This window comes from Microcaecilia unicolor, chromosome 5 (genome assembly GCF_901765095.1).
Source record: "Microcaecilia unicolor chromosome 5, aMicUni1.1, whole genome shotgun sequence".
Classification (NCBI taxonomy): domain Eukaryota; kingdom Metazoa; phylum Chordata; class Amphibia; order Gymnophiona; family Siphonopidae; genus Microcaecilia; species Microcaecilia unicolor.
The window spans coordinates 125,898,932-125,923,170 of NC_044035.1; the positions used below are offsets into that span (position 1 = coordinate 125,898,932).

Here is a 24,239-nt window from a genome sequence, read left to right on the forward strand (position 1 = left end):
TTTTGTTTCCCATGGATTATACTATATTCTGGAGTGTTGGCTGTTTTTTTTTACCACTGTTATGTTCACCTCTTTCCACTGATAATAAAGATATTTCAAAAGAAGAATTTAAGTTTAACAATTGCATTTACAGGATGATTTGGATTTAGCTTATGCCTTTGCTTTATATTTGGAGCTCAAGAGGAGTTAACATTCAGGTACAGTGCCCAGAGAGTTTACAACCTCAGCTTTTACCTGAAGCAATGAAGGGTTAGTGACTTGCCAAACATCATAAGGAGAGTGGCAATGGGATTTGCTGTAACTATTAGACTACTCTCCCAGTCAGTACAAGGAGTCAAGGAATGATAAGAGGCCCAGAAATTGGGAGGGCCTATATGATCAGCTAAGGTAATGTTTAACTGGTGCTGCAGGTTTCAGGTGATCCGACTCTTCGAGTAGTTAGGTTGAATCATGAATGTGCGTATGTGGCTCTTTAAATTCTTCCAGGCACAACCCTAGCCCTTCCCCCTACCTTAGCTGCCATGGCAACCAAGGAAGCCTGGCTACGGCTACCATAACAGTCAGTGCTGTTGGAAGAAAAGCAGTGAGTGAACCGTCTTGATATTTACTCAACACAACACCTTGTGCTTGTCTGCTTTTGGTAAGTACCCGCAGACTGGGCAGTCGAAGAGGTGGTGTTAGAGATAGCGAGCAAGCCGGGGTGGAGCCGTTTTCAGTAGAGGCAAATAAAGAGAAGAGTCGATGGAGAAAATAGAAAACTTATTTGGCTTAAACACCTGTTTTTTTTTCCTTCTCCTCCCCCTTGCTCTTCGCTACTCGCCATTGTGACGAAGATGTCGCAGACAAAACAGAAATCAAAATATTTTTTTTTTTTTCATAATAAAACTACAACTGAATGTTCTCTGGGTGAAGAGCGGGAATCTCTCTATTAGGGGCCTGAAGCAAGGCTAAAACTGCCCTGTCACGTCTCCTTTTTAATTTGGACAATGAAATTAAGACCATGCTTTTTCGTCCCAAACACACAGCAATATTTACAGAACTGAACTCCAGCAGAAAAGAGTAGTTACTTACCTGTAACAGGTGTTCTCCGAAGACAGCAGGCTGCATATTCTCACAAGTGGGTGACGCCACGTCGGCCCCGGAGGATTTTAAAGCAAAATCTAAAAATCTCTTCTACGGCGTTCCGTCGCGCGAGCGATCACACTGCGCATGTGCGCACACCTCTTCCCGCTCGCCGTGCAGACACGCCCCTCAGTTAAATCCAAAAGATGGAGGAGACAACTCCAAAAGGGGAAGGTGGGAGGGTTTGTGAGAATATGCAGCCTGCTGTCTTCGGAGAACACCTGTTACAGGTAAGTAACTACTCTTTCTCCAAAGACAAGCAGGCTGATATTCTCACAAGTGGGGTATCCCTAGCTTCCAGGCTTACACAACACAACAAACAGTGGTCAATTGGGTCTCGCAACGGCGAGGCCAGAATAAAAATTGACCTGAAAAGAAGAAACATCTAAATGAGTGTAGCCTGGAACAGAACAAAAATGGGCTTAGGAGGGTTGGAGTTGGATTCTAAACCCCAAAGAAGTTCTGCAGCCCCGACTGCCCAAACCGACTGACGAGTCGGCTATCCTGCTGAAGGCAGTAGTGAGATGTGAATGTGTGGACTGATGACCACGCCGCAGCTTTGCAGATCTCTTCAATAGTGACTGATCTTAGATGAGCCACCGACTCAGCCATGGCTCTAATTTTGTGAGCAGTGACATGGCCCTCTAGAGTCAGTCCAGCTTGGACAAAAATGAAGGAGATGCAATCTGCTAGCCAAGAAGAAATGATGCGGTTTCCGACAGCAACTGGCATTAAAAGAAATAAACAACTGGGCGGACTGTCCGAGGGAGCTCATCTGCTCCACGCAAAAAGTGCGCAGCTTGCTTTCGCCAGGGCTTGTAAGAAGAGGGAGAAAGAATGTTGGCAAGACAACTGACTGGATCAGCTGGTACTCTGATACCAGCGCCAGTAAGAACTTTGTCTGCATGCAGAGAACTACTCTGTTAAGATGAGAAGTAAGGTAAGGCGCTTGAGCTACTAGAGACCAAAGCTCACCGACCTTACGAGTTGAAGGAACAGCCACTAAGGAAAAGGACCTTCCAGGTCCAATACTTCAGATGGCAGGAATCCAGTGGCCCGAATTGAGCTTGCAGCAGCTGGATGAAAACGACATTGGGACCCCAAGATACTGGATAAGGAGTGATAGGAACTCTGACCGAAGCATAAGAGCCAACTGTCAAAATTATTGTGGGTGCTAAGCCCAACAGAAATAATCTCCCCTAGACACATACAAGGAATTCTCTCAATATTGGGGGAGAAATAAACCTCTCGTGAAGTGGACAGCTAAAGGCTGACCTTTCACACGTTGATGATAAGCTCTATTGCACGAAGATGAATACTGACAGAGTTGGTCTTGAGACCAGACTCAGACAGGTGTAGAAAGAACTCAAGCAAGGTCTGTATAAGACAAGATGCAGGATCTAGGGCCTTGCTGTCACACTAGACGGCAAACCTCTTCCATGAAAAAGAATAACACCTCTTTGTGAAATCTTTTCTGAAAGCAAGCAAGAGTCGGGAGACACTCTGGAAAACTCAACGAAACCCCACTCTCAACATCCAGACCGTGTGAGCCAGAGATTGGAGGTTGGGATGTAGAAGTGCCCCCTCGTTCTGCGTAATGAGAGCTGGAAAACATTCCAACTCCAGAAGAAGAGGGAATCCTATCTGACGCAGCTAGAAAAGAGCAATCAGAATCATGGCTCCACAATCTTGCTTGAGAAACAGCAAAGTCTTTTCCACCAGATGTATGGGAGGATACGCATACAGAAAACCTGTCTCCCAAAGAAGGAGAAAGGCATCCGATGGTAGCCTGCCGTGAACCTGCAGCCTGGAACAGAACTGAGGGACTTTGCGATTGGACTAAGTAGCAAAAAGATCCACTGAGGGGTCTTTCGAACTATAGGCATGCTCAACTGTAGCATTATCCTGCTCAGCCTGTCGGCCAGACTGCTGTTTACGCCAATTAGATAAGTGGCTTGGAGAAAACATGCCGCGTTGCGGGCCCACCGTTACATCTGCATGGCATCCTGACTCAGAGGGCAAGATTCAGTACTCCTTTGTTATCGAGTACATCACAACCCGATTGTTTGTTGAATTGAAATAATGTGGTTGGATAGCCAGGAGGGATGCAACCTTCGTCAGCAGCTTCTGACTGAGTAAGGTGCCTCAGAATCAAAATAGAGAGAATTAACCACCTCTGAGGGGAATTCCGAAGACTGGCGAACAGTTGGGTTACATCCTCTAGATACCCTAAACTTGATACCACTGGGAAGCTAGGATGCACTGAGTGGATGTCATGTGCAAAAGTGCCATGGGAGTTACATGAACTGTGGAAGCCATGTGTCTAGAAGTCTCAATATGTACTGTGCTGTAATCTGTTGAGACGGGCAATCATCGTGTTAAGGGAACACATGCACTCCCAGTCCATGAAGATACGCTGCAACAACAGCCAGGCACTAGGAAAAAAACATGCTCTGGATGCAAAGAGAGTATAAGTATCCTGTAAATCCAGAGAGCATAACCAATCGTTTTCCTGAAGTATGGGAAGAAGGATGCCCAGGGAAAGCATCCTGAACCAAAACTGTTTAGGCCCCTTATGTCTATGATGGGTCGCAACCCACAAGGAAAGACCTGGAATAGAAACTCAACCCTTCTTGCCCTGGTGGAAAGGGCTCGACTGCATTGGCGCTGAGAAAAGCAGAGAGTTCCTCTGCAAGTACTCACTTTTGATGGAAGCTAAAGGATTAAGCTTCCAATGAACAATGTGGAGGGTTTGATTCCAGATTGAGAATGTATCCTAACCGGACTAGTTGAAAAAACCCACCGGTTGGAGGATAAAAGAAGTCACCTTTGGTGGAGAAAATTTAAACTTCCCCTCCGACAGGCAGATTGGCCGGTACGGACATTTTTTTTTTTTTTTTTTTTTTTAGTGGCTATACTGAATTGGAGCCAGTCAAAAACCCCTCTGGTTCCTGGGGAATAGCTGCAGGGGCCTGATTAGGTGCACGCCGCTGACTAGAACGAGCGTGCTGAGGCATAGCCCGAACCGGCTGTCGAGAAGTAGGAGTATAGGTACGACCCCTTAAGGCACAAGGAAAACTACTCTTCTCTCTAAAGAACTTCCAAGATGAGGAAGTGTATGCACAGCATATCTACAGTTTTCTGCTGAGTCTTCTCCTCCAGGAGAGAGGCACACAGTCACGAGAGTCTGCGCATCACTGTACCTAGAGCAGAAATCTAGGTGTTACATTACAAGTGTCAAAAATGCCCTTAGACAGGAACCTGCGACACACCGTGTGCTACCTGACCACTTGGTGAAAAGGTTTAGCCTACTCCGGTGGGAATGCTCGTAAAGATCTGACAAGACTTGATTTTGGATGCGATCATGCCAGCCTGGTACGCCATTCTCCAAAAGAGGCTAAGGATGTATGCTCTGGCCCCGGGGGCGCCGAAGTAAGTTCTTAGAACTCCTATCTGTTCTGAGTGCAGAAGACTCAGGTGAAGATAGTAGTCCAGGACCTCTAGCATCTGGGCATTGGGATTCACAATCTCCACTGTAATGTCAGATGACCATCATTGAACTGAACTAACTACTCAAACAGAGCAGCTCAGATCCAAACGCGTCCGATATGGAGGCTACTACGGGTCGAGAAGTTGCCCCAGTAGGGTGCGAACACCCATACCAGAGGCAGCATCGGTGAAGGAGACCAGGTGAAAAGCTAGATGCCGCAGGAGGCGGTAGCACCCATGGCATCCAATGGTACCCATGGTCCCGAAGCCAAGGACAAAGTCTGGAAATGCAAGGGAATCGAAACCAGACTGCTAGACCATGGCACCGACGGTACCGATGATACACATGGTACCGATGGCCCCCCGGTACCAATGGTACCCATGGTACTTGGTACCGATGGTAGCCATGACATGTGGTACCGATGGTACCCATGATATCCGGCACCAACAGCACAGACAGTACCGAAGGTACACATGGCACCGACGGTGCTCATGACACCTGGTACCAATGGCACCCATGGCACTGATGGTACCTGGTCATGATATCTGGTATCGATGGTACTCATGTGCCGACGGCATCCATGATACCTGATACCCATGTATCCACGGTACCGACGATACCTGATACTATGGTACCGATGGCACTCATGATACTCGGTACCGATGGGCGACAATACCTGGTACCGATAGTCGATGGTGCCCATGATACCTGGTGCCGATGGTGCCCATGATACCCGGTACCGACAGCACCCATGGCACCGATAACACTCGACATCGACGGCACCCATGGTACCGATGATACCCGGTGCCGACGGGACCCATGGTACCGATGATACCCGGTACCGACGGGACCCATGACACCGACCATGGTACCATTGTTCCTGGTATCGACACTCCTCGGTACCGACGCACCGATGATATTCGGTACCGACAGTACCCATGGCACCGATGATACTCGGTACCGACGGCACCCATGGCACCGATGACACTCGGCATCGACGGCACCCATGGTACCGATGATACCCGGTGCCGACGGGACCCATGGTACCGATGATACCCGGTACCGACGGGACCCATGACACCATGTTCCTGGTATCGATACTCCTCGGTACCGACGGTACCCATGACACCCGGCACCGATGGTATCCACGGCACCGATGATACCTGGTACCGATGTACCGGTGCATCGACGTCCAATGCCAGGATACCTCCATAACAGAGGGAGCAACGCTCTCGGCACCGACTGATGTCTGAAGCCCGGATACCTCCATAACCGAGGGTGCAAAGCTCTGGGCATCTCCTTTGGGCATCCCTGGCAGAGTAGAATACGTCTCGTCTTTGAGACACTACTTGCGCTTCACAGGGAGATGATCCGGCCCAAGACACATCCGCCGATGCGCCCGAATGACCTGCCAAGCAGGAGGCGCCGAGGCAGGTGGAGACCTATTCGATGCATAACTATACCCAGCGTGCATCGGTCTCTGTCGGACTCCAGAATGATCTCCTTTGGGCATCCCTGGCAGAGTAGAATACGTCTCGTCTTTGAGACACTACTTGCGCTTCACAGGGAGATGATCCGGCCCAAGACACATCCTCCGATGCGCCCGAATGACCTGCATAGCAGGAGGCGCCGAGGCGGGTGGAGACTCACTTCAAAGGTTACACCACTGATATTGTGTCACCAGGTTGCCCATTCAGTGGCTGACCAGGGATGCACCTGCTTAGGTTCCTGGTTTTTCCTGTGACATACACCTTCACCACTTGTGGGGCTTAAAGACAGTGGTGTGCTGGAGCAGGCTCTCACAGATCTGGAGAGCCATTTGTAAAGTTTTAATAAATGGATCCTAAAAATGTGGGCTTGTTTAGTTTGCTGGCGAGAGAGAGCCCACAGATAAAAATATGCCAGCACTTTTAAAAGAAAAAAGAAAAAGAGAAGCTTATATGCTTTGTTTTCCTTTCAGGCACAGCCCCTTGTGACTCTGGCAACTACTTAACTTTTTCTTGCCCCAGGTACAAAAAAGTACCTGTATATATAAGCCACAATGAACCTGCCATGAAAGGATCAAATGAAAAAATAAAGAACACCCAAAAAGGGTAAAATAAAAAAGAGATTTTACTCCGAGGACCTGAAGAAAACACGAAGCACTAACGAACTCCGTGTCTCCTCAGACGCGGAAAAAGAAAAACTGAGGGGCGTGTCCGCACGGCGAGCGGGAAGAGGTGTGTGCACATGCGTAGTGTGATCGCTCACGCGACGGAACGCCGTAGAAGAGATTTTTAGATTTTGCTTTAAAATCCTCCGGGGCCGACGTGGCGTCACCCACTTGTGAGAATATCAGCCTGCTTGTCTTTGGAGAACCTATAGCTACTGGCCCCGCCTAAGCTAAGCCTTCTCTAACTCCGTTTACCTTCTATGACGCCATTGGGGAGGGTGGGGCTTCGGTGTGCAGCTTCCCACCCAGTTGAGGAAGTGCAGCGCTGCGCCTGCGCTAGGTGTTTTCTGTTTCTCTGGTGCAGACTTAGGTGGGGGATTGGGAATATTTTAAACTATAACTGCACCGAGTACCCAAATCTTTGTAAACCGTGCTGGTTTCTGGGACGGTGTAAAAGCCAGATCTGCGGGATCCCCGGGATCTTCTGGATCCAAGTACGACCTTACGACTGGAGCGCGTCTTTGTTTTGAAGGCCGCTGCTGTTTACAGTATGCAGCAATCACCACCAGCAATAACCCAGCGCTGCGATTCCCCTCTTTCCGATATGTAAAATGTCCACATGTAAACGACTGGGCAAAGAAACAAATTGATTTTTAAAGGTTTTTAAATCGAATCCGGGAGGATCCCTCTGTATCCGTTTTTTACCTTTTGCCCTGGTTTCTTCTGTTCCTCTGGTAATTGTGAAACAGGGCGGTCTAAAACGTGCGTGGAGTAGCTGCCAAGAAGCAGCATCCCCATACATTCTGTAATCCTAGTTCGGGCTGTAATCCTAGTTCCTAGTTTAGTCCCTCCCTAAACTTTCTACCTTTTTCTAGGAAGAGATGAGACAGCCTAGCTGGGAAGAGTTTGACCAGATCGGAGGACAGAGGATCTATGGGCTGTGGTTTTCCTCTGACGGTATCTGTTTGTGCCACGCAGAGTCGGCGCAACCATTAGGCATGACTAGGCGGTTGCCTATGGCAGCAACAAAAGGCAGCTGCCTTTACAACAAAACAGTACACAAACTCAAAGAACCTTCAGCATTTCCTTTTACATGCAAAATGAAGTGTTATATTTAAAGCCCTTATGCCAGTTAATGTGCTTTTAAAGATTAGTTAGTTATTAGGATTTTATTTACCTCTTTTTTTTTTTTTTAAGAACTCACACAAGGTGGTGTACAGTAAGTAATTTAAACATAAGCAATAGACACAGCAGTAAAAATATTCAAATAACAATACAAAGTATGGCATAGTATACTACTACTACTTAACATTTCTAGAGCGCTACTAGAGTTACGCAGCGCTGTACAGTTTAACAAAGAAGGACAGTCCCTGCTCGAAGGAGCTTACAATCTAAAGGACGAAATGTCAAGTTGGGGCAGTCAAGATTTCCTGAATAGAGGTGTAGTGGTTAGGTGCCGAAGGCGACATTAAAGAGGTAGGCTTTGAGCAAGGATTTGAAGATGATGTCAACATAATACGTAATACAACATTTTAATAGACAGCGTAGGGTATAAGCAAAGATGGAACAAATAGGTAAAAGGAGTTAGAAAATAAGGTGACTAAAGAAAGTTTCAAATGAGGTCAGAGAGATGATTAAATGTTAGCTAGGGTTGTAGGGTGATCCTGACAGCAGAGTTCAACTGTCAGAAGTTGGAGGCTAGGGACTTCAATGTTATTTATTTATTGCACTTGTATCCCACATTTTCCCACCTCTTTGCAGGCGCATGTGGCTTACAAAACATCATGGATAATGGAAATGAAATAGGCATTTGGTGTTACAGCAGGATGTTGGATTGCATGGTAATGGAATACATGATAGTAATATAATAGAAGGCATTATTAACATTTCTGGAAATATATATACTTGAATGAGGGGGGTGGGGTGTCTAAGTTTCTTGTACCAGCCAGGGGCGTAGCTGCTATGGGGCCACGGGGGCCTGGGCCCCCGTAGATTTGGGCCAGGACCCCCTGCCAGCAACCCTCTCAACCCCCCCTCCCGCCGCCAATCCGCCACCTTCTACCTTTGCTGGCGGGGGACCCCAACCCCCGCCAGCCGGTCTTCTTCCTTCGTTTGGTTTCTTCTGACTGAGTCTGATGTCCTGCACGTACAACGTGCAGGACGTCAGACTCTCAGAAACAGAACGAAGCCCTGCAGATCGCAAGGCTTCGTTCTGTTTCTGTGAGTCTGACGTCACGTGCAGGACGTCAGACTCAGTCAGAAGAAACCAAACGGAGGAAGAAGACTTCACCTGGTGGGGCTTGGGGCCCCCCGCCAGCAAAGGTAGCAGGCGGCGGGGTTGGGGGGGGTCAAAGTTGTTGGAGGTGTCGGCAATGGCGGCGGGGGGGGGGGGGAAGGGGGTCGGCGGTGCCGGGGGGGGGGGCTAAAATGTGCCCCCTCACCTCGGCTCTGGAACCCCCTACCGTTGAAGTCTGGCTACGCCCCTGTTAACAAAGAGCATTCTAAACAATGCTTCAATTCTTTGCCCCCCCTTCCCATCCCAAGGCAGCTCAAGGCGTTACCCCTCCCTCATAATTTAGTAGCTCCCTTTCTCATTTCTACCTTCTCCCTCACCTATAGTCTGCATCTCTCCTTCCCCTCTAACCCTGTCCCCAAGTTGACCTTCATCTCATTTCCCCCTTCCTACACCCACCCCACATCAGCATCTCTCATCCATACTTCAGGCCCACAGGCAATGTTCTTGCCTCCTCCTGCACTGGTCCCCTACTTAAAGAAGATTACCCTATTAACCAGGACTGAATCAACCTGTTCAGTCAGCCTACAGCACGAGTGGGAAATCTCTGTCCTTAATGACTACAACCCAGTCAGGGTTTCCAGATTTCCACAATTAATTATGCAAGAGATTGATTTGCATGTACTGTTTCCATTATATTAAATAGATTTCATGCATATTCATAACCTAATTGAGTTGTTGCCCATTCCTGACCCAAAGTGAGCAGTTAGATCAGGGGTGGGCAACCTCTGTTCTTGAGGGCCACAACCCAGTCAGGGTTTCAGGATTTCCCCAACAAATAATGCATGAGATCTATTTTCATACATTGCTTACATTATTTGGAAATAGATCTCACGCATATTCATTGGGGAAATCCTGAACCCCCAACTGGGTTGCGGCCTTCGAGGACAGGTTGCCCATCCCTGAGGTAGATTATAGAGCCCCATGGTTCAAACAGTAAAGGTTTCAATCAAGAGCTTGCGATTAGGAACTCAAGAGCAGGCAAAGCAAGATGTTGGACAAGCAAGGCAGCACATTATCAATAAAGAGGGTCCAGCTGTGGAGGAGAAGCAGCTAGAGCTGGTGGAAGCGTATTGGGTGCTCTAGTTGGCACACGAGACATGCACACACACAATTTACTTTGGAGGCTTATAAACAATTTAGGAGTCTGTGTGAATGGGCTGTGTAAACAGGGGGGTTAGTGTGCTGCAGGTCTTATTTTATATCTATGGATCATGTGGAAATTATCGCATGCTAATGTTCATTACTGCATTGTAAGCTTTAGTAAAAGGACCCCTTTCTGACCTGTAGCAGGTATTTCCTGAAGACATCAAGGTGAATATTCTTACATACCCGCCTACCTTCCTTAGTTGAATTCTGTCAGCTATACACGTTAGACTTATAAGGTCCCTCGTGGTGATGGCAGCAGGCAGGAAGTCATGCATGTGCGGTGCAGCATATCTTAAAGCTTCAAGAAAGTAGCCTGGGCAGCATGCCCGCACGGGTTCCATTGGGATGGCCTCACCCACAAGTAGGAATGTTCATCCTGCTGTCCTTTGAGAACATCTGCTACAGTGAGTAACTTTGCTATAGCTCTAGAACACCAATACACTTCCAGTTGGGAAAACAAAACAAGCTGGACTGCAATAGATCCCTACAGGAGCAGCACACTAGCAGAATACCTCACCTCGATCCCCTATCTACCCAGAACACACACACACTGATGTAGAAAGCCATGTGGTACAGCTGTACACCCATGGCTCTAGAAATTAACAAAAAATTATATTATTGTAATTAGTTGAAAGGAGGGTTAGTAAATGGGAGTTGTTGGATAGTATTCCCCTTCCGTTCCACTAATTTCAAAAAAATTTGACATTAGTGGGACGGAGTGGGAAATTCATTACACAGGATAATAGGTTCAAACCTGTTTTCTCTTTGGTATTGAACATAAGCAGTTTGAAACCCCCTCTTTTTGATATTGAGTTGTTGGATAGTTACATGTTGGGTGTTAACAGGATTTTTTATTTTTGTAGATGTAATTCTTTTGCTGATTTTTGTCGTGTGTTTTGTTTCATGTGTGAAAAAAATAATAAAAGAGAATCAAACAAAAAAAATCTTTAAAAAAAATAAAAGAAAATTATACCATGGTGATGTATATAAATGACTGCTATATTTAAAATGCAGCAGGAATCAGCAGCTCACTGTGAAATGTTCTCCTTCCTGTCAGTGCATAAGTGGTGACTGGTTCATGCACTGGCAGAAAAGGCAACATTTAAAAAAATGCCGCCGAGTGAGCATCCCCATCGAATATGAACAAAATCCTTGGTAGTCTAGCAGACCCTTCCCTTTCCTTGCCCCCAAAATTAAAAATAAAATCCCTTGTGTCAAGTGTCACCATCTCCTCCCGATCTGACCATACTGCCTCCAAAATGTAAAAAAATCCCTGGTTTCTAGCATTACTTCCTCCCCTTGACCCTGGGATGCACCGAGCGGGGTCAGCCTGCCAAATAAGGGACAGAAGATGTAAAACATATACATTAAAAAGTACATATATTGAATTTACTGTATTAATTAATAAAATTAGCATAGCATTCCTCCCCCCCCCCCTTGACCCTGGGATGCACCGAACAGGGTAAGCCTGCCAAATAGGGGAATTTTTCAAAACCAGCTTACCAAATAAGGGAAGAAGTCCTTTATTATGCAGACTGACCCCATGTAGTGCATCCCAGGATACACAACAATGAGAGTTCAGATACCACCATTTTTCAAGATGGCAGATGAAGGAGCAAATGGACATCACTCCTGCCTCTTCAAGGTATGCAGTGGGGGGGGGGGGGGGGAGGAGCTGCTAGACACCAGTAGTTTTATTTTTAAATTTTGGGGCTGGGGGGTTGGGTTCTGGGAGGGAGGAGGTGCTGCTACATACCATGTATTTTATTTTTATTATTATGGATAGGGGGTTAGGCCGGGGGGGATGTGCCACTGGACACCAAGGACAAAAAACTGAAGTAGAAAGCTAGGAGGGGATTTGGATCATGAAGCATTAAAATCTCCTCAACTAACCCTTCTTTACTGCCTCAGAACTGGCAGTAAATTTCTTCCTTTAACTCGCCCATTAGATGGTGCACAGCTGAAAAACTTCTCTACATTGCTGTGGACTAACTAATAGTCTCCTTACCATACATTCTAATATACTACATGCTGATGTCTCCTTCAGAAATTACCTTAGTGCTGAAACCCTACATCGTGCAGCCAGTAGTGATAATGTAGACCACTCTGCCTCACGGACAGAACCTCTCCTTCCCCAATACAGAATAAGTTAGAAATAGAAACATGCAGACAAAAATTGAATGGAAACTACAAAAAGCATTACTCTGCATGCAGTACAGTGGAAAAACAGAATCACCACCATTTGACAGAAGATATAAAACATATACAGTAAATTCAATATATGTACTTTTTTAATGTATCAATCAATAAAATTAGGAAACAGAAAATATCAATAGTAAAACCATCCTAAAAAAAAAAGCAACAGATTGGAGTGGGACTTGATATACCACCTTTCTGTGGTTTTTTGCAATTACATTCAAAGCGGTTTACATAGTATATACAGATACTTATTTTGTACCTGGGGCAGTGGAGGGTTAAGTGACTTGCCCAGAGTCATAAGGAGCTGCAGTGAGAATCGAACCCGGGATCGAAGTCTGCTTCACTAACCACTAGGCTGCTACTCCACAGAAAATTTTAAAAACTCCAAACACAAAATACTGGAAAATAGCAACACATAATAATATCCAGTAGTTTAAAGACTGTAAGCTCTACTGAGCAGGGACTGTCTCTGTATGTCAGGTGTTCAGCGCTGCGTGCGTCTGGTAGCGCTATACAAATGCTAATAATAATAATAATAAAGTAACAAGGATGAAAACTCCATGTCTTTCTGTCTTCCTGCCATCTATCCTCTGCCCTTCATTGTCTCCCCACGTCCTGCAACATGCATCCCCCATCTTAGTAAAATCATCTTCCCCACCATCTGCAGACTGTAGTAGCATACTTCTTTCTCCCTACCATCCCAGGCTTACAGCATCCTCCTTTCCTTGTGAGTCTGGGCTGAGGTACAAAATAAGTACCTGTATATAATATGTAAACTGCTTTGATTGTAACCACAGAAAAGCAGTATATCAAATCCCATCCCCTTTCCCTTTCTCTCTACCATCCTCTGCTCAGGCTACAATCCTGACTTGCCAAACATCATAAGGAGAGTGACAATGGGATTTGCTGTAACTATTAGACTACTCTCCCAGTCAGTACAAGGAGTCAAGGAATGATAAGAGGCCCAGAAACTGGGAGGGCCTATATGATCAGCTAAGGTAATGTTTAACTGGTGCTGCAGGTTTCAGGTGATCCGACTCTTCGAGTAGTTAGGTTGAATCATGAATGTGCGTATGTGGCTCTTTAAATTCTTCCAGGCACAACCCTAGCCCTTCCCCCTACCTTAGCTGCCATGGCAACCAAGGAAGCCTGGCTATGGCTACCATAACAGTCAGTGCTGTTGGAACAGAAAAGCAGTGAACCGTCTTGATATTTACTCAACATCAACACCTTGTGCTTGTCTGCTTTTGGTAAGTACCCGCAGACTGGGCAGTCGAAGAGGTGGTGTTAGAGATAGTGAGCAAGCCGGTGTGGAGCCGTTTACAGTAGAGGCAAATAAAGAGAAGAGTCGATGGAGAAAATAGAAAACTTATTTGGCTTAAACACCTGTTTTTTTTTCCTCCTCCTCCCCCTTGCTCTTCGCTACTCGCCATTGTGACGAAGATGTCGCAGACAAAACAGAAAACAAAATATTTATTTTTTTTTCATAATAAAACCACAACTGAATGTTCTCTGGGTGAAGAGCGGGAATCTCTCTATTAGGGGCCTGAAGCTAGGCTAAAACTGCCCTGTCACGTCTCCTTTTTAATTTGGACAATGAAATTAAGACCATGCTTTTTCGTCCCAAACACACAGCAATATTTACAGAACTGAACTAGTCTCCAGTCTCCGCCAGAAACCTATAGCTACTGGCCCCGCCTAAGCCTTCTCCAACTCCGTTTACCTTCTATGACGCCATTGGGGAGGGCGGGGCTTCGGTGTGCAGCTTCCCACCCAGTTGAGGAAGTGCTGCGCCTGCGCTAGGTGTTTTCTGTTTCTCTGGTGCAGACTTAGGTGGGACTATTTTAAACTATATCTGCACCCGTGCACCGAGTACCCAAGTCTTTGTAAACCGTGCTGGTTTCTGGAACGGTTTAAAAGCCAGATCTGCGGGATCTTCTGGATCCAAGTACGACCTTACGACTGGAGCGCGTCTTTGTTTTGAAGGCCGCTGCTGCTTACAGTATGCAGCAATCACCACCAGCAATAACCCAGCGCTGCGATTCTGTATTCTTCTCTTTCCGATATGTAAAATAAATGTCCACATGTAAACGACTGGGCAAAGAAACAAATTGATTTTTAAAGGTTTTTAAATCGAATCCGGGAGGATCCCTCTGTATCCGTTTTTTACCTTTTGCCCTGGTTTCTTCTGTTCCTCTGGTAATTGTGAAACAGGGCGGTCTAAAACGTGCGTGGAGTAGCTGCCAAGAAGCAGCATCCCCATACATTCTGTAATCCTAGTTCCTAGTTTAGTCCCTCCCTAAGCTTTCTACCTTTTTCTAGGTGGAAATGAGACAGCCTAGCTGGGAAGAGTTTGACCAGATCGGAGGACAGAGGATCTATGGGCTGTGGTTTTCCTCTGACGGTATCTGTTTGTGCCACGCAGAGTCGGCGCAACCATTAGGCATGATTAGGCGGTTGCCTATGGCAGCAATAAAAGGCAGCTGCCTTTACAACAAAACAGTACACAAACTCAAAGAACCTTCAGCATTTCTATTCTGTGGTTTTGGATACCTGACGTGATAGCCAGTTCGGGCAGGCAGTCCTCAAGAATTTGTTTGGTGTGTAGAATACAACTCCCCCCCCCCCCTCCTGTTTAATTTCAGCCCTTTCCAGACCTCGAGGTTTCGAATACCTATTCTCAAAGCGTTGTTTTCGGTGAACCTTGTAGCTTGCTTGTTCTCGGAGAAAGCAAAGTTAATCACTTGTAGCAGGTGTTCTCTGAGGTCAACAGGCCAAGTATTTTCACATTTCCTCCCACCTCCCCTTGGAGTTATGGGAATGGAACTTGATATACCGCCTTTCTGTGGTTTATGCAACTACACTTGAACCTGGGGCAATGGAGGGTTAAGTGACTTGCACAGATTCACAAGGAGCTGCAGTAGGAATCAAACCCAGTTCCCCAGGATCAAAGTCCACTGCACTAACCACTAGGCTACTCCTCTATTCTTTAGCAATTGTACATGACTGAGGGACCTGTACTCAGGCGGGTGGGAAGGCACCAGTGCATGTGTGGTGGGACACTACTATAATGTTCACAGTCTCATTAGTCAGCATCTGCATCGGGCTCCATCAGATGACATCACCCAGCTGCAAGAATACTTGGCCCGCTGCCCTCAGAGAATACTTGCTACAGGTGAATAACTTTTTGCTTTATACATTATCACAGCACGAAACATATAGGACCAAGTCCTATAAATAGCGCTGAAAAAATTAACTTGCTAAGCACTATTCTATAAATAGCACTGAAAGTTGGGCACTGTTTAGGGATCAGCACCTATGTTTAAATGCAAGGATTTATACCAAATAAACCCTAGTGTACATCCTTACGTCTAAATTAGGTGCAGATCACCCTTATTATATAACTCCGCGCATAAATTGTAGGAACACCCTAGATATGCCGATGACCCTCCCATGGCCATGCCCCCTTTTTGGAACTGTGTATAAAATTTATGTGTGGATTCTCACAACTAAAAATGTACACATAAATTTCAATTAATGCCAGTTAGTGCCAATAATTGATTACTAGCACCCAATTATCAGTGCTAATTGGCTTGTTTTTCAATTAAATTGCATGTGCAGATTGGGTGCACACCCAAATTTGCGCACACAATTATAAGCACCATTTATAGAATTTAAAGGATAACCAATATTTGAATATTGACCCCTTTTAGATGTTGATATACATGAAAACTAGCTGAACAATTTGTTTTTGATATTATTATCAAATGTTCTAATTCTTTTGTTGTTGCAGGATATAATGGCACAAATGGGGATGGATTCGATGTACTTGAAGATATGTCTTGGGGCATGTCTAAGTGAAGGCCTTGCAGAGGTGGCAGAGCGTCGACCAGTAGATCCAATAGAGTATCTTGCACACTGGCTTTACAAATATCGGCAAAATTTAAATGACATTAAAAAGGTAATGAAAATTGCTATTGCTGTTTTAAATACTAGGAAACATATTATACTGATGTATGATCACCTGATAAAACACAAACAGGTTACAATCGGGCATCCTGGAAGCTGCCTCCTTACTTCCGAGCGCAAGAGCCGGTTGTTAAATTTTCTTCCGGCTTGCGAGCTGGTTGTTGAAAATAGCGAGCCGGCTCTGGCTCTCCTCCCTCCCTCCGGATCCGCCTCACTACCCGCTTGTTTTTTTAATTCTTCGGGGCAGGCAGTCTTGCCTGCCCGCTTCCAGCGCTGACTGTCCTCCCTTGCCGATTCGTGCTTTAAAAATGGCCGCCAAGACTTAAGTCTCGGCGGCCATTTTGAAGCGCGAATCGGCAAGGGAGGACAGTCAGCGCTGGAAGCGGGCAGGCAAGACTGCCTGCCCCGAAGAATTCAAAAACAAGCGGGCAATGAGGGATCGGGAGGGAGGGAGGAGAAGAATTCGCGATACAACTTGGGAGGGGGTGGCAGGGGGGAAAAGGGAGTCGCTGCTGGGCATGGGTGGAGGGGGGTCGCTGGGTATGGGTGCATGCAGGGCAGGGGAGAGGAGGGTCACTGCTGGACATGGGTGCATGCAGGGGAGAGGAGGGTCACTGCTGGACATCTGGGTGCATGCAGGGCAGAGGAGGGTCACTGGGTATGGGTGCATGCAGGGCAGGGGAAAGGAGGGTCACTGCTGGACATGGGTGCATGCAGGGGAGAGAAGGGTCACTGCTGGCCATCTGGGTGCATGCAGGGCAGGGCAGAGGAGGGTCGCTGGGTATGGGTGCATGCAGGGCAGGGGAGAGGAGGGGAGAGAGAAGAAATGCTGGACATGGATGGAGGGGAGAGAAGCAGGGCCATGCCAATGCGGTAAGCAGGGTAAGCAAGGCAGGGGGGTGCCTGCCTTTGAGGGGCGCTGCTGCCCTGCCGTCCCTGCCTTCCGCTCACTTGCAAAATCTTTTACCTGGAGTTCTATCTCCCCTGCCCTCCTTTTCATGGTAAACCTGGAAGTGAAAGCAACAAAGCAACACAGCAGTATTCACTGAGGCAGGCAGGCTCTTCAAGTTATTTGAGAGAGTACAACCAGATTGCTATATATGCTTTGGTTTGGCGATAACTCCTCACTCAGGGTGAGCTTCAGAGCTTGCACAGCATTCAAATTAAAGAGAACCTGAAATTTTAAAAGTGCTAAAAATAAGTTTTAAAAGTATTTGCATTAAATCTAATTGCAGAATTCAGGTGCTGGGAGTCTGTACTTGGTTGTCATATGCTCAGATTTGTTTAAATCATATGCAAATTTGTCTGTTTTTGGGATGTTCTCATTTGCATATTTATGGATAAAAATGATGGAATGTTTACAGCCTTAATGTTAGGTTATGGCTCTACTACTACTACTATTTAGCATTTCTATAGCGCTACAAGGCATACGCAGCGCTGCACAAACATAGAAGAAAGACAGTCCCTGCTCAAAGAGCTTACAATCTAATAGACAAAAAATAAATAAAGTAAGCAAATCAAATCAATTAGTGTGAACGGGAAGGAAAAGAGGAGGGTAGGTGGAGGCGAGTGGTTACAAGTGGTTTCTCCGAGGACAAGCAGGCTGCTTGTTCTCACTGATGGGTGACGTCCTCGGCAGCCCCTCCAATCGGAATCTTCCTAGCAAAGACCTTTGCTAGCTCTCGCGCGCCCGCGCGCACCGCGCATGCGCGGCCGTCTTCCCGCCCGAAACCGGCTCGAGCCGGCCAGTCTTCTTTCGTCCGCACTCGGTACGGCTGTGTTTTTGTCGTGTCGAGCCCCGGAGAGTCGACCTCGCGCGTCCGTTATCTAAATCGACGTGTTTTTTCTTCGGAAAAGTTTCTTTTCGTTCGGAAAGTGCTCCGGAAACCCCCTTGGGTTTCGTTTGCCCCTTCCCGTATTTCCAGTTTTTGCCCCGGTAAGTTTTCTTTCGTTGTCGGGGTAGGCCTCTTTTCGGCCTCGGTCGAGATTTTTCTCCCTTAAAGTTTTGGTGCTCCAAATTCGTCATTTCGGATTTTGACTTCGCCGGCGTGATTTTTCCGCCCATGACATCGAAGCCTTCCAGCGGCTTCAAGAAGTGCACCCAGTGCGCCCGGGTAATCTCGCTCACTGATAGGCACTCTTCGTGTCTTCAGTGTCTGGGGGCCGAGCACCGTCCCCAGAACTGTAGTCTGTGTTCCCTCTTACAAAGGCGGACTCAAGTAGCGAGATTGGCCCAGTGGAACGTTTTGTTCTCGGGCTCTTCGTCGGCATCGGCACCGGGGTCATCGTGTGCATCGACGTCATCAGCGTCCAGACCTTCTTCCTTGGCTGCCAGTGCATCGAGTGCATCGAGGCATCGGCCCTCTGCATCGGCGCCGAGACATCGGATAGCTGCATCGACGTCGGTGGTACCGGGACCTCGTCTCCTGATGTCGTCGGACGGTGGTGCATCGAGTGGAGTGCAGTTGAGGGCTGTCCATTCCCCTGCTGGTGGCGGTGAGCCCTCGGGTGGGTCTCCTCCTACCCTGAGAGCTCCTGCGGTACAGCCCCCCCGAGACCGACCTCCTTCGGCCTCGGCCCCGAGGAAGCGACGGCTGGATTCTACGTCCTCCTCGTCGGTGCCGGGGAGCTCCGGTGACATGCTTCGGAAGAAGTCGAAGAAGCATCGACACCGGTCCCCTCCCCGCGTCGGCACCGAGAGCTCTGGGTCGCCGAGGGAGTCGGCACCCAGCAGGCATCGGCACCGAGAGGACCGCTCACCCTCTGTTCAGGAGGTGTCGATGCGCTCCACTCTGGACAGCCCGGAACAGCCTCCACGCCCGGAACAGGTTCTGACGTCGACGCCTGCATCGACCTCCATGCCTTTCTCTGCAGCCGCTCTGAACGAGAGCCTCCGGGCCGTTCTCCCAGAGATTCTGGGAGAGCTGTTGCGCCCTACCCCTCCGGTACCGGCGGTGCTTGCGCCTCCGGTACCGTCGAGCGTGGCGCCGGCTGGCCCATCGCCCGGGGTGAGGTCCCCGACGTCGGTACCGCGTGCGGTGCCGACTGCGGCCACCTCCCAGGAGGGCTCCCCGACTACGTCGGCGGAGGGAGCTTCGCCGATGCGGGCGAGGGAGTCTACCTCTCGACGCCCCCATTGTGGACGTGGCTCCACGGAGTCGAGCCGGGCACGGTTGCAGACGCAGGTCCGTGAACTTGTGTCTGACACCGAGGGTGAGGCCTCGTGGGAGGAAGAAGAAGACCCCAGATATTTCTCTGACGAGGAGTCTGAGGGTCTACCTTCTGATCCCACTCCCTCTCCTGAAAGACAGCTTTCTCCTCCCGAGAGTCTGTCTTTTGCTTCCTTTGTCCGGGAGATGTCTACGGCCATCCCCTTCCCGGTGGTTGTGGAGGACGAACCCAGGGCTGAAATGTTTGAGCTCCTGGATTATCCTTCTCCACCTAAGGAAGCGTCCACTGTTCCCCTGCACCATGTCCTCAAAAAGACATTGCTGGCGAACTGGACCAAGCCTTTAACTAATCCCCACATCCCCAAGAAGATCGAGTCCCAGTACCGGATCCATGGGGACCCAGAGCTGATGCGCACCCAGTTGCCTCACGACTCTGGAGTTGTGGATCTGGCCCTAAAGAAGGCTAAGAGTTCTAGGGAGCATGCTTCGGCGCCCCCGGGCAAAGACTCTAGAACCTTAGACTCCTTTGGGAGGAAGGCCTACCATTCCTCTATGCTCGTGGCCAAAATTCAGTCTTACCAGCTCTACACGAGCATACACATGCGGAATAATGTGCGACAGTTGGCGGGCTTGGTTGATGCTCTTCCTCCTGAGCAAGCCAAGCCTTTTCAGGAGGTGGTCAGGCAGCTGAAGGCGTGCAGAAAATTCCTGGCCAGAGGAGTTTATGACACTTTTGATGTTGCGTCCAGGGCCGCTGCTCAAGGTGTGGTGATGCGCAGGCTCTCATGGCTGCGTGCCGCCGACCTGGAGAATAGACTCCAGCAGCGGATTGCGGACTCGCCTTGCCGTGCGGACAACATTTTTGGAGAAAAAGTCGAGCAGGTGGTAGAGTCTCTCCACCAGCGGGACACCGCATTCGACAAGTTCTCCCGCCGGCAGCCTTCAGCTTCTACCTCTACAGGTAGACGATTTTTCGGGGGAAGGAAGACTGTTCCCTATACTTCTGGTAAGCGTAGGTACAATCCTCCTTCCCGACAGCCTGCGGCCCAGGCTAAGCCCCAGCGCGCTCGCTCTCGTCAGCAGCGTGCGCCTCAGCAAGGCCCCGCGGCTCCCCAGCAAAAGCAAGGGGCGAGCTTTTGACTGGCTCCAGCAGAGCATAGCCGACATCCAAGTGTCAGTGTCGGGCGACCTGCCAGTCGGAGGGAGGTTGGAAGCTTTTCACCAAAGGTGGCCTCATAACCTCCGATCAGTGGGTTCTGCAAATAGTCCGGCAAGGATACACCCTCAATTTGGCCTCCAAACCTCCAAATTGTCCACCGGGAGCTCAGTCTTACAGCTTCCAGCACAAGCAGGTACTTGCAGAGGAATTCTCCGCCCTTCTCAGCGCCAATGCGGTCGAGCCCGTGCCATCCGGGCAAGAAGGGCTGGGATTCTATTCCAGGTACTGCCTTGTGGAAAAGAAAACAGGGGGGATGCGTCCCATCCTAGACCTAAGGGCCCTGAACAAATATCTCGTAAAAGAAAAGTTCAGGATGCTTTCCCTGGGCACCCTTCTCCCCATGATTCAGCATAACGATTGGCTATGCTCTCTGGACTTAAAGGATGCCTACACACACATCCCGATACTGCCAGCTCACAGACAGTATCTGCGATTTCAGTTGGGCACACGCCACTTCCAGTACTGTGTGCTACCCTTTGGGCTCGCCTCTGCGCCCAGGGTGTTCACAAAGTGCCTAGCTGTAGTAGCAGCGGCACTTCGCAGGCTGGGGGTGCATGTGTTCCCATATCTCGACGATTGGCTGGTGAAGAACACATCCGAGGCAGGAGCCCTGCAGTCCATGCAGATGACTATTCGCCTCCTGGAGCTACTGGGGTTTGTGATAAATTACCCAAAGTCCCATCTTCTCCCAGTACAGAAACTCGAATTCATAGGAGCTCTGCTGGATTCTCGGACGGCCCGCGCCTATCTCCCAGAGACGAGAGCCAACAACTTGTTGTCCCTCGTCTCGCGGGTGCGAGCGTCCCAGCAGATCACAGCTCGGCAGATGTTGAGATTGCTGGGCCACATGGCCTCCACAGTCCATGTGACTCCCATGGCCCGTCTTCACATGAGATCTGCTCAATGGACCCTAGCCTCCCAGTGGTTTCAGGCTGCTGGGGGTCTAGAAGACGTGATCCACCTGTCCACGAGTTTTCTCGAATCCCTGTATTGGTGGACAATCTGGTCCAATTTGACTCTGGGACGTCCTTTCCAAATTCCTCAGCCACAAAAAGTGCTGACAACGGATGCGTCTCTCCTGGGATGGGGAGCTCATGTCGATGGGCTTCACACCCAAGGAAGCTGGTCCCTCCAGGAACGCGGTCTACAGATCAATCTCCTGGAGTTGCGAGCGTTCTGGAACGCTCTGAAGGCTTTCAGAGATCGGCTGTCCCATCAAATTATCCAAATTCAGACAGACAACCAGGTTGCCATGTACTATGTCAACAAGCAGGGGGGCACCGGATCTCGCCCCCTGTGTCAGGAAGCCGTCAGCATGTGGCTCTGGGCTCGCCGTCTCGGCATGGTGCTGCAAGCCACATATCTGGCAGGCGTAAACAACAGTCTGGCCGACAGATTGAGCAGGATTATGCAACCTCACGAGTGGTCGCTCAACTCCAGTGTGGTGCGCCAGATCTTCCAAGCGTGGGGCACCCCCTTGGTGCATCTCTTCGCATCTCGAGTGAACCACAAAGTCCCTCAGTTCTGTTCCAGGCTTCAGGCCCTCGGCAGACTGGCATCGGATGCCTTCCTCCTGGATTGGGGGGAAGGCCTGCTGTATGCTTATCCTCCCATTCCTCTGGTGGGGAAGACTTTGTTGAAACTCAAACAAGACCGAGGCACCATGATTCTGATTGCTCCTTTTTGGCCGCGTCAGATCTGGTTCCCTCTTCTTCTGGAGTTATCCTCCGAAGAACCGTGGAGATTGGAGTGTTTTCCGACCCTCATCACGCAGAACGAAGGGGCTCTTCTGCATCCCAGCCTCCGGTCCCTGGCTCTCACGGCCTGGATGTTGAGAGCGTAGACTTTGCCTCTTTGGGTCTGTCAGAGGGTGTCTCCCGCGTCTTGCTTGCTTCCAGGAAAGATTCCACCAAGAGGAGTTACTTCTTTCTGTGGAGGAGGTTTGCCGTCTGGTGTGACAGCAAGGCCCTAGCTCCTCGCTCTTGTCCTACACAGACCCTGCTTGAATACCTTCTGCACTTGTCTGAGTCTGGTCTCAAGACCAACTCTGTAAGAGTTCACCTTAGCGCAATCAGTGCATACCATTACCATGTGGAAGGTAAGCCGATCTCGGGACAGCCTTTAGTTGTTCGCTTCATGAGAGGTTTGCTTTTGTCAAAGCCCCCTGTCAAGCCTCCTACAGTGTCATGGGATCTCAATGTCGTTCTCACCCAGCTGATGAAACCTCCTTTTGAGCCACTGAATTCCTGCCATCTGAGGTACTTGACCTGGAAGGTCATTTTCTTGGTGGCAGTTACTTCAGCTCGTAGAGTCAGTGAGCTTCAGGCCCTGGTAGCCCAGGCCCCGTACACCAAATTTCATCATAACAGAGTAGTCCTCCGCACTCACCCTAAGTTCTTGCCAAAGGTCGTGTCGGAGTTCCATCTGAACCAGTCAATTGTCTTGCCAACATTTTTTCCCCGTCCTCATTCCTGCCCTGCTGAACGTCAGCTGCACACATTGGACTGCAAGAGAGCATTGGCCTTCTACCTGGAGCGGACACAGCCCCACAGACAGTCCGCCCAATTGTTTGTTTCTTTTGATCCCAATAGGAGGGGAGTGGCTGTAGGGAAACGCACCATATCCAATTGGCTAGCAGATTGCATTTCCTTCACTTACGCCCAGGCGGGGCTGGCTCTTGAGGGTCATGTCACGGCTCATAATGTTAGAGCCATGGCTGCGTCGGTAGCCCACTTGAAGTCAGCCTCCATTGAAGAAATTTGCAAAGCTGCGACGTGGTCATCTGTCCACACATTCACATCTCATTACTGCCTGCAGCAGGATACCCGACGCGACAGTCGGTTCGGGCAGTCAGTTCTTCAGAACCTGTTTGGGCTTTAGGATCCAACCACCCCCCGAGGGCCCTGTTTGTTCTGTTCCAGGCTGCACTCTCAGTTAGTTGGTAAATTTTTTAGGTCAATCTCAGTTATGTCCTCGCCGTTGCGAGGCCCAATTGACCATGGTTGTTGTTTTGAGTGAGCCTGGGGGCTAGGGATACCCCATCAGTGAGAACAAGCAGCCTGCTTGTCCTCGGAGAAAGCGAATGCTACATACCTGTAGAAGGTATTCTCCGAGGACAGCAGGCTGATTGTTCTCACAAACCCGCCCGCCTCCCCTTTGGAGTTGTGTCTTCCCTTGAACTGTATTGCTACATATTGGACTGGCCGGCTCGAGCCGGTTTCGGGCGGGAAGACGACCGCGCGAGAGCTAGCAAAGGTCTTTGCTAGGAAGATTCCGATTGGAGGGGCTGCCGAGGACGTCACCCATCAGTGAGAACAATCAGCCTGCTGTCCTCGGAGAATACCTTCTACAGGTATGTAGCATTCGCTTAAGAGTCAAAAGCAATGTTAAAGAGGTAGGCTTTCAGTCTAGATTTAAAAGTGGCCAAGGATGGGGCAAGACGTAGGAGCTCAGGAAGTTTATTCCAGTCGTAGGGT

The 24,239-nt window shown here is 48.9% G+C and overlaps 1 protein-coding gene across 5 annotated transcripts in view; it reads left to right on the plus strand.

The window, feature by feature from the left end:
- Positions 1 to 587: 587 nt before the first annotated feature.
- Positions 588 to 24,239, plus strand: part of LOC115470254 (DPY30 domain-containing protein 1-like) — a 103,624-nt gene continuing 79,972 nt past the window's right edge. Inside the window, exons 1-2 of one of the 5 annotated variants that reach the window (XM_030203267.1) lie at positions 588 to 640; positions 16,199 to 16,366. In XM_030203267.1, coding sequence (XP_030059127.1) covers positions 16,205 to 16,366 — 162 coding nt within the window. In that variant the 5' untranslated portion in view covers positions 588 to 640; positions 16,199 to 16,204. Of the gene's footprint in view, positions 641 to 7,237; positions 7,259 to 13,516; positions 13,656 to 13,988; positions 14,239 to 14,326; positions 15,006 to 16,198; positions 16,367 to 24,239 lie in introns of those variants that run through there. The other 4 variants (XM_030203270.1, XM_030203266.1, XM_030203268.1 and 1 more) reach the window with 4 other exon arrangements.